This window comes from Sminthopsis crassicaudata, chromosome 1 (genome assembly GCF_048593235.1).
Source record: "Sminthopsis crassicaudata isolate SCR6 chromosome 1, ASM4859323v1, whole genome shotgun sequence".
NCBI lineage: Eukaryota > Metazoa > Chordata > Mammalia > Dasyuromorphia > Dasyuridae > Sminthopsis > Sminthopsis crassicaudata.
The window spans coordinates 53143850-53157725 of NC_133617.1; the positions used below are offsets into that span (position 1 = coordinate 53143850).

The 13876-nt window shown below is 45.5% G+C and overlaps 1 protein-coding gene across 1 annotated transcript in view; it reads right to left on the reverse strand.

The window, feature by feature from the left end:
• Positions 1-406: 406 nt before the first annotated feature.
• ATP8B3 (ATPase phospholipid transporting 8B3) overlaps positions 407-13876 on the reverse strand; it is a 95391-nt gene continuing 81921 nt past the window's right edge. Inside the window, 9 exon segments of the mRNA XM_074303583.1 lie at positions 407-2001; positions 2737-2864; positions 3610-3748; positions 6268-6507; positions 6878-6961; positions 10236-10459; positions 11156-11438; positions 12268-12385; positions 13622-13697. Of these exon segments, the coding sequence (XP_074159684.1) occupies positions 1771-2001; positions 2737-2864; positions 3610-3748; positions 6268-6507; positions 6878-6961; positions 10236-10459; positions 11156-11438; positions 12268-12385; positions 13622-13697 (1523 nt within the window). The 3' untranslated portion in view covers positions 407-1770.

A 13876-nucleotide genomic window follows, 5' to 3' on the forward strand; every position in this document is an offset into this window, starting at 1 on the left:
CAGCCTTAAGAGATTTGTGTCCAAATCTGGCCACCAATAAACCAGGATGCCACTTCATTTGTCTGAGCTCATAATGAGGATAATAATATTCTGGCTTCCCATCTCACAGGGCTCTTGTGAAGAAGGGACTTATAAACCAGCCAGCATTTCTTAGCCAAGGCCCTGATGGATCACCAAGAGTGACGTTGCCTTCAGTAGGATTCCCTTCTATTCATCTGATTCTTCTCTAATGATCTCTCCCATCCCACCCCCCAGGGGAAATGAGAGGGTTTTGTTCTCCAGGGTCCTAGCTCCCAGAGGTCACTTCTTCGGGTTCCCGTGGCAGGAGGGGGAGTCTCTAACGCTAGGCTCGATTCTTCCTTGGCGAGTCCCCCATTCCTTGAGCCCAAAGAATCACTAGCTGCTGTTTGACATTTGCAACATCTGTACTTTAATCTCCAGCTTAAAGCCCCTCCATCCCTGGGGCCCTGAACTTGAGGATGCCCAAGCCCTGGCCTTCTAGGGCTTTTCCAGGTAGGTATGTGGCAGTAAGAAGGGAGTCGATGAGAAAGAGCAGCTGTCCAAGAAAGTCCTGAGAGTCTCCCATGGGGATCAGGATTGAGGCAAGGAATAGGGCCTTTGTAGGCTGACATATCCAATTTCTGTCTCTGAGAGAAAAGGTCCCGTGGTTTTGGCATCTGATGAGCTGAATTAAAATTCTAACTGACACTAACGCGTTGCTTCTTTCTGTGCGTCAGCTTCCCCTTAGAACTAAGATAACCAGCCCCCAAATCCTTTCCAGGTCCAAATTCTATGGTATCCAAAAGCTTGTTAGAGAGAGGGGTCATTCTGGTATGTCATAACAGCACCGACTTTGGGCAGGAAGGAGCCCCTCAGAAGCCATTTGCTGCAAACTTCTCAATTTCCAGAGAAGGAAACTGAGACCTCAAGGAAGGGAAGTGACAGGGTCCTCAGGTCATTTGTGGTAGGAGTAGGAACTATAATCCAGACCCTGGTAGTCCCAAATCCAAGGCTCTTTTCTTATATATGAGGGAAAAGTACTATAGCAAAAGACCCCAAATCCTGAAAGATCTGAATTCTCCTTGCAGTTGTGTGTCTGAATAAAGCTCTTTTGCCTTCTGGGGTCTGTTCCCTCGTACTATGAGAGGGTGAGATCTGGAAATGCTTAAGTGGTTTTCCAACACTTACCTCTCTTAATGTAAGAGTAGCCCACTCCCCTCCTAAAATAAGACCATATGGGCAGCATTCCTGGTTCCTCCCTGATCTTCAGGATTCTCTTCTATCTGGATATCAGTCTGCTATAGATCCCCTAAGGACAAAACTAAATGGAGAAAGGGGACCCATCCCTCTATTCCCAAGGAGACTACAGGTACAAAAGTGAGATAAAGTTTAACCCAGAGGGAAGTAGAAAATTTCTCCCTGCTCCCACGTCCGAGAGAAGTTATGAAATGGGGCTTTGGCCAAAGCCAGTCATCTTGGCAACCAGCGAACTGGCACTGGCGGCAGGGGCTAGACCGAGGGTGGGCCACAGAAAGAGGCTTTTGTGGGACTGTACCCCCTCCCCCTTTAAGCATCAAGGTATTCTTTCACCTTCTTGCAATTCCCCATCTTGCCAAGAGAGGTCACTGTTGCATTAAGAGCAATAAAGCAGTTTTGTGGTGGGGCCATCCCCCCAAAAATCTTTTTTTTTAAATGGGGGATTCTTAAAAGGATCCCAGAGTTGGTAGGCCGAAAAGTCTTATATAAAACAGGAGGGGAATAGAACGGGTGTCAGGGTGATTCTTTGACTTTTACGCTTGTCTGTGGGCGAGGTGAGGGGTCCTGGTTGGGATGGGGTCCCTTGGGGGTCTTGCCCCAAATGCTGGCCCCCCGAACGATGAGGTCGGCGTAGCCCTCCTTGTGGGAGAAGGCATAGCTGGAGCGGCGGCGGACCGAGTTCCTCTGGAAGTGGCCTTTGAGTTCCACTGCGCTGACTTTCACTCGAGTGTCTCGGTAAGATTTCTATGCCGGAGGAAAATGAGAAGCTCTCAGAAGCTGGGAAGCACAGAGGAAGCAGGGGCTGGGGAGTACAAGGGGATGGGGGCCAAGGAACTCATTGGAAAGAGAGGCAAGGACACCTTTGATGAATAAGGAACCAGAGCATCCATGCCTTGGGACTAGAAGCCACCAGTCTCATTTCCAGAAAGAGCCCCCTACCCACCCATGTCCTCCCACTTTCCCAGAAAGGGTGAGAAGGTGAGTTAGGTGAGTAGAGTAGTAAGGGAAGCTTGCACTGAGGAAGAATATACCTAAGTTCTGGTCCTCTCCTTGATACCAACTATACATGTCAGTATATTGCTTTCTCTACCTCAGTTTATCTGTCTGCAAAAATAATCCCTGGAGCTCACAGGCCAACAAAGTTACATGGCTTAATTAAGACAACCAAAGCCAAACAACTAATAATTATCCCAGCCAGGATTCAGTGACATGATTTGGAAGATTCAACTAGATAATAATTGAAAAAATGCTTTGAAAAATTAGAAGTCCAAGAAGGTGTGTGTAGAGGGGAAGGGGAGTTCTCTTTACTCTTAGGTTCTCAGTTATTCTCTCACTCCCCCCAAAATGGGGAGAATTATCCACAATGAGAAAGAAATGTTCTGTTTGTTTTGGAAAACTGAAAGATCTTCCCCAGAAAGCTGGATAGATACGGCAGGACTTCAGGGTTTCTTTGAGAATCACTTAGGCTGACTAACTTACCCCAGGTTCAGGCTCAGCAGTGATGTGGCACAGGAGACGGACGGCCAGGGAGGGCATGGTGTTTATGACCACAGTCAGCAGCACCACCAGCAGGATGTATGGTTCTGTCAGGGCATTTTGATTGGCATCTAGGGGATGGAAAAATATGAGCCCAAGTCAGTGCCAAAAACTGAGTTCCAGGAGGGACAATCTGGCCTGAGGATATTTCTTTTAAAGGGGGGGAAGGGAAATCACTCTGCATTCCACCTCATCCCTTCCTCTCACCTTCCCCCCTCCCCATCCCAGGAGAAAGAGGTCACTAGAAAGAAAGGGAAGGGAGAAGAGGCAAAAAGGGAGAGTGAAGAAAGAGAGAGGGGAAAGAGAGAGGGAGACAGGAAAGGAGAGAGAGAAAAAAGAAGAAAGGGAGAGAAACAAGATAATGGGAAAAGAAATGGAGAAGAAGAGGAAAAATGAAAGAGAAAGGAAGAAAGATAAAAGAGGAAGAAGAAAGAAAGAGAAGAGATAAAGGAGGGAAAGAGAAAGATTGAAAAAGAAAAGGAGACACACAGAAGAAAGATGGAGGGAGAAAAACCCATAGATAGGAAGGAAGAGAGAAGAGATAAAGGAGGAAGAGATAGACTGAAAAAGGAAAGGGAAGAGACAGACTTACAGAAAAAGAGAGGGAGAAAGACACCCAGAAAGAGAAAACAAAAACAAAGGAGGGGGGAAAGGAGAGATAGAAGGAAAGAAGAGGAAAGAAACTCCTCTCTTCTTGATCTTGGTACTCACCCTCTGAACAATAGTTACCTAGGAACCTCTTCTGAGGAAAGTCTAATATCCCCCCCCCAAAAAAAAAGTCAAGGCCTTAGTGAGGGGTGGTGGAACAGCTCTTACAAGGAAATCGGAAAATGGTGGGGGCCACTCGGAAGGCAGTGAAGTTCTGAGTGAGGAAAGACATCAAACAGTAGAGGACCACACTGGACGAAACAGCCAGGATGGACAGGATGGTCCAGAACTTGATTTGCATGGCAATCTGACAGGAGAAGAATTCATTAATCCTTGGGGGTTTTGGAATGGCCTTGGGGAGACAATCTCCAGTTGATGTGGCTTATATAGCATCTAGGAAACTGATTTTGCAAAATGGGTGAGAATTTTTTTTAGCTCTCTGTATTTCAGCAGAGATGGGGTCTTCTAACCTGGGGACGAGATGGGGAGGGAGGACGAGGTGGGGAGGGGCTTCCATTCCAAAGAGGAACCACTTAAGGAACTGAGACTATCAACCTGCCAAGGGAGAGAAGCTGGGAAGCTTGGGGAAATGGACGGTGAGGAGAGGGGAAGACTTCTAAAATGGCAGATTTCTTCTCCATTTAATAGGAACAAAGTCACCAATCAGAGTTATCTAATGCCAAAAGGCTTGACTCAATAGAGAGGCAGTTCCCTGTTACATGAAAGTGTGTAGAACTTTAATGAACTTGGAACTTCATGCTCTGGGTTGAAGACTGGACTAGATAAATTGACATTCCAGGTTCTCGGTTCTTCCCAGATCTAACATTCTAGGTTCTGAGGCCCTTCTCCGACATTCTAGGTTCTTCCCAGCTTTAATATTCCAGGTTCTAAAGCCTTTCCCAGCTTTGATATTCTGTTTGAAATACTAACATTCTAGATTCTAAGGTTCCCCCCAGCTCTGACATTTGGTTTTAAATTCTCAGGACTTTCTCAGCTCAGACAATATACGTTCTAATGTTTCCTCCCAGCTCTGATTTTCTAAGTTCTAAGCTCCCTATGTATTAAGGGATGACTGCCTACAGTTTTTTTTCAAAATCAAATCCCTTCAATTGTCAAGGCTTGTTGAGTCTGCCTTTATAATGTCCCATATATCAGTTCTTTTCCTCCAATCTCCTCCAAGCCAGCTTTGTTCAGGCTCTCTAACTCCCACCGACATTGTTGTATAAGCTCCCTAACTGGTCACTCTGCTTCCATTCTCTTCCTTCTCCAATCCATCCTTAACAGGTTAAATGAATTATTGTCTTAATTCACTCCTTGATGAGATCAGTTCAAGGTCCTCCATGATCAGGTTTTTTGCTATCTTTCAAGTAATATAGAAACTACACCTTCTTCATATAATCTTGGTTTGGGCCCAATTAAATGGCTCCTCTGAAGTGGTCACACACATGAAAATTTTCACTATTAAAGTGACAATTACACAAAATATGGTATTTGGTTCCATCTCATGGAAATATGTGGTACAAATTCAAACAATTCAACTACTTCAGGGGATTCACTGTCGACACTAATCAGGAGCTAGCTCTCAATCCTCCATTTTCCTCCTGCTCTCTCCTGTTTCTCTGACTTTGCTTTCATCATCCCCTACAACTTAAATACTCTCCATTCTGTCCTCCATTTCCTTCTGATGAATACCTTCCTTTCCTTCAAGATCCAACTCCCAATGCCATCTCCTCCACAGGATGCCACCACTTCTGAATTCCCCAGATGAAAACTAGACAATCTGGGCAGGAATGGATTTCAGAGAGCATCTACTGCAACTTTTATCTTCCCCCCTCCCCCCAAAAAAATACCTCTCTCCAATACTATAAAACCTGCCAAGAGATCTTTTGCTTGAAGACCTGCAACGCTATCAAGGCATCTTTTAGATGGTTCTAATAGTCAGGAAGTTCTGCCTAAATCTACATTTTGCAATTTGTACCTATTGCTTCTCCTCCTGCCTCTGGGACCAAACCATACCAGTCTAATTGCTCTTCCATGTTCTTGTCCTTCAGATACTTAAAAACAATTCTCCTGTACTCCTAGAGTCCTCTCTTCTCTGGTAAAAATGCCTGTCCCAAGATTTAGGGCTAGAGTTGCTTTTTTGAACCTAAAACCTTTACATTTAAATATCTCTCCTGAATTTAATTACATTAGCTCTGGGGGGAAAAATATGCTAGTCTGTCAAGATCTTACTGGATCCTGACTTTATCATTCATTGTGTTAGCTTCTTCTGCCAGCATTTAAGGCTGAAACAAAATTGATAAAAAGTGTCATCTATACCTTTTCCCAAATCATTGATAAAAAATGATCTTTCTCTCTTCAAATTTACTTGCTTGATTCTATCCTCTTGAATGATGTCCCTACTCCCTTGGATCAGAGTTATTTGTATATGTATCTACTTGAAAGTAGAATCTTAACTAAATCTCTAGTATTTAGCACAATGCTCAACAGCTGTCTGATGGATGGATGGATAGATGGATGGATGGATGGATGGATGGATGGATGGATGGATGGATGAATGTGGAGAGAAGAGGAACCTCTGAGGAACATACATGATAAGGAAGAGGAGAGTATCAACTGTGTCTTTCCCTGACCTGTGAGACTTAACACTTGTTAAGAATTTTATAGTGGGGTGGTTGGATTACATGACCACTGAAGCTCTTCCAGTTACCCAAATTCTGCGGGGAAGGTGGGACCAGGATTGAGAGTTGGAATTGTGGGCAAGACGAAGATCTGGTGGGCTACTTTGCAATACCACCCTCCAATAAAGCAGAGAGAAGAGCTCACCTCAGCAATGACCGAGAGTAGAGCAGATGTGGCCACGGTGACGGCAAAGGACTGATAATCACAGATGCCTCCAGGCCCAGCTATGTCATCAAAGGCCCACAGAGCCACATAGAAATTCACCAGTGATGTGGCAGTGCCGTGGACCAGGGCCACAAAGAAGACCCAGTAGTTGAAAAGTTGGTCCTTCTGCCCCACACTGTAGAGCTCAGGGAACTCCAAGCACTTCTTAGCAGTCATGTCCTTGGAAAGGGAGGTGAAGAAGCTTTTTGTTCTCAGTACTAGATGGAGCCCCCCTCCAGTTCCAGCACCCATGAATGTTGGAGATCAAAGGGTCTGTTTAGAGGCAACTTACAATAGGTTAACTCCTAGAAATCACTCCCTACAATAGGCTAAGACAGCAGCAGCAACTCTGGTAAGGAACAATTGGGGACCACCTCCCCATCACTTTACATTGTGCTGGAATTGAACTGATTTGTCTGGGACTCCTTTTACCCATTACACTTTAATCTTAAGCAGAAAACCTATATGGAATCTTCTTACTAATATCTATCCCTTTTTCATGGAGACCCTAAGGGTAGAGAGGAGAGTGTCTGCAGTGAGAAGGGTTTACCTGCTCTAGGAGACCCATGGAGAGCACAGGATAAGCTGTGTAGAAGATATTGTAGAGAGCCAGGAACCAACCCTCATATAGTGGCTGCAGAAGGAGAGAGAAAGTTAGTACAACAAGGGACAAGCAGAGAAGTCAAAGAGAAAAGATGGAGGAGGGAAGAAGGGAAAAGGGAGGGGGATGTCATTAAATTAGTTTCAATATACACTCAAACATATCCCAGATTGTTCATTCTGCTGAGAGTTAATGTTCATGAATCAGCCAGTAGCAAGTGATGCTTATTCTTTTTGCTTAAGTTGACAAGTCTTATTTATGCTTTAAAAAAAAAAAGCCTCCAAATTTTTACTCCATGCTGACTTAGAATCCTAGAGCTATTATGTACTTTGCTTCTAAATTTGCTTTGCATATGGGTCAGATTAGAAAAGGAATGTCCTAATGGATAGCTATCTAAGGATAAGATCTTGGTTGAAACACAGTTGATTACAGATAAAAATACTTCTCAATAAGACAGCTTGAAGAACAATTCACCAAGGTAGAGGAAGATTTATAAGTTCTTGGAAAGATTCTAGAATGTGTTATTAAAGGGATGGTTTTTGAACACTTGAAAAAGGAAGCAACCATCATGATCCAACATAGGCTCATCAAGAGCGAATCATGGAACCATTGAAAAGAAATAAATTATTGAGATAAATTTCTTTAAAAAGAAAATAGGTATGTTTAGCTAGAAGAGCTGGATGGAGAAATGGGAAGGATGTGCAAGATAGCAATCCACTCCAGTATGAAGAGTCAAATCCAACTGAACAACAACAAAAACTAAACTTTATCCCCAAAGGGCAATGCAAGCGGGGCTTGGTATAAGAGAAATTCTTCCTAACCATGAAAGTTATCCCAAAGTAATAGTGTGATGTAATGGAAAGGGATCTGAGTTCCAATCCTAATTCTGCCACTTAATCACCTATGTAACTCTGGCTATGTTACTTTACCCCTTGGGCATCAGTGTCCACTTCTATTAAATAAAGAGATTGGACTTAATGACCTCCAAGATCATTCTCAGGTCTAAATGTAAGATCTTATGAATTGATCTGGGCAAGCTAATTGATCTGGGCAAGTTTAACAGGGAAAGAGTCCTTATCAAGAGTGTAGATATTTATGGAATATTATTGTTTTCTGGGAAATGATAAGCAGGATGCTCTCAGAAAAAACCTGGAAAATCCTCCATAAGCTCAAGCAAAGTGAAATGTGCTGTATACAAAGTAAGAGCAATGTTCTGGGATGATCAGTTGTAAATGACTTTGCTATTCTCAGCAGTACAATGATCCACCACTACTTTGGAGGACTTATGATGAAAAATCCTATTTAGACCCAGAGAAGAAACTGTGTCTGAATACAGATGGAAGCATTCTCTCCCTCTCCCTGTTCCTCTCTCCCTCTTCCTCTTTTTCTCTCCTTCTCCCTCACTCTGTCTGTCTGTCTGTCTCTCTCTCTCTCTCCTTGCCCCATCTTTTAACTTTATTTTTCTTGAGGGTTTTTTTTCTTTAATTAGGAGGAGAAGTCTGTTTTCTTTCACAACATGACTTTTATAGAAATGTTTTGTGTAGTTTCACATGTGGTTTCTTAATGAGGGCTGGGAGTGGGGATAAGGGAGAGAACCTAAAACTCAAAAAAATTTTTAAAAATCTAAATGTAACTGGAGGGGGTGGAGAAGATAGTAAATAAATAATTAAATTGGGAAAAAAAGGAATGTAGACATTATTGGAACAGAGATTCCTGGGCAGGTAAATCTGGACTGGATGTCCCAAGAATCTTTGCATTCCAGGATTGTAATTAATTCTCACATTTCAATGTTTTAATAAAGAAGTATGGAGATGCCCAGTTCTGCCTTGGGCCTCTCAAACGGGAAAAGCTTCAAAGGTACACATCCAGCTTTGCTGATGATGGACTCTGCATCCAGCTTTCAAATGATGCTTCTCACCAAGGAAAGAGATCACCACAGTAGGATTTTTTCCCTTTTGGGTTTTTTTTTTTAACATAACATGACAAATATGGAAATACGTTTAAAAAGATCGCACACGTTTAATCACATCACTTGCTATCTTGGAGAAGAGGGAGATAAGGCAGGGAAGAGAAAACTTGGACCACAAAATCTTATGAAAATGAATGTTGAAAACTATCTTTACATGTATTTAGAAACATAAAATACTATTAAAGAAAATTAAAAATTAAAATTCTTAAATCACAACATTCATGTGAAGGGAGTAAGCACATGAAGGAAATGATAGAGGAGTTGAGGAAGGCATCATGGTGCATTGGGAAGAGCACTGCCCCAAAGACACAAGACAGGTCACTTTTTTTTTCTGGAACCCTGTTTCATTTGTGAAATGAAAGTCATATTAAAATGATCCCATCCCTTCAGCTCTCCTTAACTTGGCTAAGTTGTTGTGGTCACACCACAGCAGAAGTTATTTTGAAAGTTAAAAAAGTTCTAAAAGACTCCATGACCTAAAACCAAGAGTAATTAAAGGACTTAGAAGAGATGCAGGAGGAGGGGGAACTGGATATTTGAAGGACTATTTAGTTCACTTACAAAAGACTAAGAGGGTGGGAGTAGGGAACCCGTCTTGTTATTAAAAATTATGGAGTAATGGCAAACATCATAGAGAGGGGAGAGAAAGGATGGAAAAAGTGGATAGAGCAATGGCTCTGAAGTCGGGAGGACCTGAGTTAAAAATCTGCTCTCAGACACTTAATACTTCCTGGCTGTGTGACCCTGGGCAAGTCACTTAACCCCAATTGCCTGGGGGTGGGGAGAGGATAGAAAAAGAAAAGGAAATGAAATCAAGGGAAAGAAAGAAGGGAGAAGAAGGAGATATAGATACTATTGGGGTATGGGACCTACAAGGATTTGGACTGTCCGGGTTCTAGCCCACTCAGAAGTGGACCTGGGCATGGTTCTTCTCTGTTAGGTCCAAGGTGAAGCAGCTTCTCCCCAGCCTCCACCACAGCTGGCTTGTGTGGGAGGACAGGGATACAAGGGTGAAGCTGCTAGAGAAGGGAACAGATTCAGAGCTAGAGGGCCCCGCTAGAATCTCAGCTATTTGTTGCCTTAAGTCAGACAGTTTCTCTCTCAGGGACTTTGTCTTCCCCTCTATAAAATGGGAGGGAGGGACTAGTACATCACTGAAACTTCATGTATTGGATGTTCCTCAAGGTACTGGATGCCTTGGCTTGCCTTCTGGGTGGAGGGCTAAAATCCCAGGGCAGGGGAAGAAGAAGTAGCTGGGGGGGAGGGGGTTCGGACAGTAGAGTAGGAAGAGAGAAGGAAGGACCACCCACAAGGTAACCCCCCTCCCCCGCCATGCACCTGAGCCGAGAAGCCGCTGTAGAAAGCGAACCAGATCTGGACCATCATGCTGGCAAAGGTCTTGTAGAAAAAGTACCGAAGAAACTTGGAGATGCGCAGGTAAGACCAGCGCCCGTGCACCAGAAGCAGCCGTTGCAAGTAACAGAACTGGGCCAGGGCGTAGTCACTGCACTGGACTGCTTGCATGCCCTCCTGCCCGCTGATCCCCACCCCGATGTCAGCAGCTGTCCAATACAGAAAGAGCATCAGCGGGGGGAGGGGAGAAGGGGGGGACACACCCCAGTGACCACAGCTGGAGCCCCTGTTCCTTTCCCCCCTTCCCCAGGGCCTCCTCCTCCTCCTCAGACTCTCACAAAACTCGTGCATCCAACTCTCTATTTCTGCCATCTACTCACTAGCCAGCTTTGCTCAAGCCAGCTGGCCCCTGCCCAGCAGCAGCAGCAGCATCACTAGCATCTGTATCATTGTTGAAGATTTGCCTATATTATATCACCTGATTTGATCTTTATAAGAACCCTAGAAGTGAGAAGCCGTTATCCCCATTTCACATATTAATCAGATGAGGACAATGAGGCACACAGGTTAAGTGCCTTGTCGAGTCACACAGACAGTAAAAATGTCCAGGCTGGATTCAAACTCAGGTTGTCATCCATGAGGGCACCTGGATGCCCTAGAATCTCCTCCACCTTGAGCCATGGCTGGAACCCATGCCCATCTCTTCCCTCTCCCAACTTCACAGCAAGGACTCAAAGACCACCTGCACTCAGCCAGAGTCCAGTACTGACCTCTGTCCCCGGGTCCACCCCCTCATTGAGAGCCCCACCTGGAACCGCCAGGCCCCAGAGCTCCCCAAGGCTCAGCAGCTGCCCTTGACTCCCTCCCCACCATTCCAAAGATTCCCTGACTATCTGGCTGCTCACTCTTGATCATATTGACATCATTGGCGCCATCCCCGATGGCCAGCGTGATCACTTGCTGGTACTTCTTGACCAGCTGGACGATAAGGGCCTTCTGCTTGGGGGTCACACGGCAGCAGATGACAGCCTGGCACTGGGTGGCCAAGTCCACGAAGGCTCGCTCTCGCCGGCTCGCCGGGTCTTCCTGGGCATGCTGGACCCCCCTGGGCCTGACCAGGCGAGCCAGCCAACTGTGCCTCTTAGTGGTCTGGGGCTGTTCCTCCCCAGCCCGGAGCAGCAGCTTGTCCTGGAGGGAGCCGAGAGAGGGGGGCACCTGCCATCACCAGCCAGCTCTGGTCCATCTAGCTGACTGCTCTGAGCCCCAGTGTCCTCCTCGAGACAGATGTGGAAAAGGCTGCCTCCTGGGAGGAGGGGGCTGGTGGAACAAGTCCCCACATGTGCGGGCGTACACTGGCACATGCTACTCATGTTGTGTTCAAAGGGCCACATGCAGGAGACAGGGGAATAATGAGAGTATCTGCCCTCCCAGGCTGTACTTGCCCACACCCATATACCCAACATACTCGCATATGTTGTACCTGTCTAAATTTGGAGGGGAAAATTTGGAACACAAAGTTTTGCAAGGGTCAGTGTTGAAAAAGTATTCATGTATATGTTTTGAAAATAAAAGCTTTAATAAAAAAAAAAGAAAAAAATTAACTTTAAAAATTACATATCACCATAGAGAAATAAATATAGGATCATAGATTGAGAAGAAATCCAAAGAGCATCTAGTTCAAGCTCTTTTTTTTACAGATAAGGAAACTGAGGCTTGAAAGATGAAGCATTTCACTAAAAGGTCTGCAGGGAGTAAGACAAAGGCAAAATTTGAACTTTATTCCACTGTCTCCTACTGCCATTTTGTTCATTGCTAAGTACTCTTTGCAGCAAGTTTCTCTGCTATAGCTTGAGGGCGTTGATAGCAGCAGAGAACTTCCCCAAAGTGGTCTGGGAGATAAACTTCCCTTACCTGGAGATCATTAGGAATGGCCAGGCCTTGAGACAGGGAATGGATGGTCCATTCCTCTTCCTATTCCCAGAGTCTTTCATGATGGTAAATGGGGATTGACACTTACCAAGAAGTCTCCAGTGACCACCAGGGCCATCTTGCTCTGCTGTTTCTGGAACCTTGGACCAGAGTCTTGGGCACCTCTCAGGTTGTTGTTGCTCTCCCAATATGCCTCAAGCATTCCACTGCAGGGACAGATTGCACCCCTTCCTCACCGGTCAAATAGGACTGAATCATCCCAGATAGTACCAGATACAGCCAGTGTCAGAGGCCCAGACACAACTAAGCCCCTTCCCACCCAAGAATATCATGGCCTCAAAATCCTGGCGAAGCCCATTGTTCAGTGTATGGTTTTGGACAAGTCACATTTCTCTGATCTAAAATGAGAGACTGGAGTAAAAAATTATCTCTACGGTAGCCCTCCCAGCCCCAACATTTTATGTTCTAAGGGCCCTCCCAGATCTGACATCCTGGGTTCTAAGGGCCCTCCCAGCTCTGACATCCTGGGTTCTAAGGGCCCTCCCAGCTCTGACCTCCTGGGTTCTAAGGGCCCTCCCAGCTCTGACCTCCTGGGTTCTAAGGGCCCTCCCAGCCCTGACCTCCTGGGTTCTAAGGGCCCTCCCAGCTCTGACATCCTGGGTTCTAAGGGCCCTCCCAGCTCTGACATCCTGGGTTCTAAGGGCCTTCCCAGCTCTGACCTCCTGGGTTCTAAGGGCCCTCCCAGCTCTGACCTCCTGGGTTCTAAGGGCCCTCCCAGCTCTGACCTCCTGGGTTCTAAGGGCCCTCCCACCTCTGACCTCCTGGGTTCTAAGGGCCCTCCCAGCCCTGACCTCCTGGCTTCTAAGTTCCTTTTTCCAGCTCTGCCATTTTCTTTTAAATTCCCTTCCAGCTGTGGCCTTCTGTATTCTAAGCCCTCCCAGTTATGATACTCTCTGTTCTAAGACCTCTTCTAGCTTGGACATTCTATGTTCTAAGGCCCCTTCCAGTTCTAACAGTCTCTAGGTTCTAGGGTCCCTCTCAGCTCGGGCATTCTATGATCTCTATTTAAAATCCATCTGTTGAGAAGGTTGAAAAGCAGCCTTGGGGCTGGTCATCGCTTCTTCCTGTATGACGGGACAAATCACTTAACCTCCTCAGTGCTACTATTCTTTAGTCTTCCCTTTCTGCAGAATCAAGATTTAAAATTGAATTATAGGATTTTAAGTAGAAAGGATCCTTGAAGTCTAATGCCCTGCCTGCCTCCCAGGAGTGACATTTGGATCCAAGGTGTGAAAGCATTTAGTGGATGTAAAATTCCCCTCCACCCGGGAGGATGGACTTTCTTGTCATTATCGGCACCCTGGCAGTGCCCTGGCTGCCCATTCTTTGTTCCCCAAGATTATTTGCTCCCATCACTCTCCCCTCCCTGCCCTACTCCTTACTAGATTTCCTTCTCCTCCAGAATCTCCATATCATCGGATAACAGTCGGCAGGCAAACCCAATGTTCACAGCAGTCTCTGCAAAAGCAAGGGCTCTGTTGGATTGGGCCATTTCCTGCTCTGAAATAGCTCCCGTCTGGGGGCCCTTCCAGCTCTGGACCATCCCTTGTAGTAGTGGGGGCTGGCAGGGTGAAAGGGACAGCAGTCATCACATCATAAGAAGGGGATTTGGAGTCAGACAAGGCATGGGGGAATAT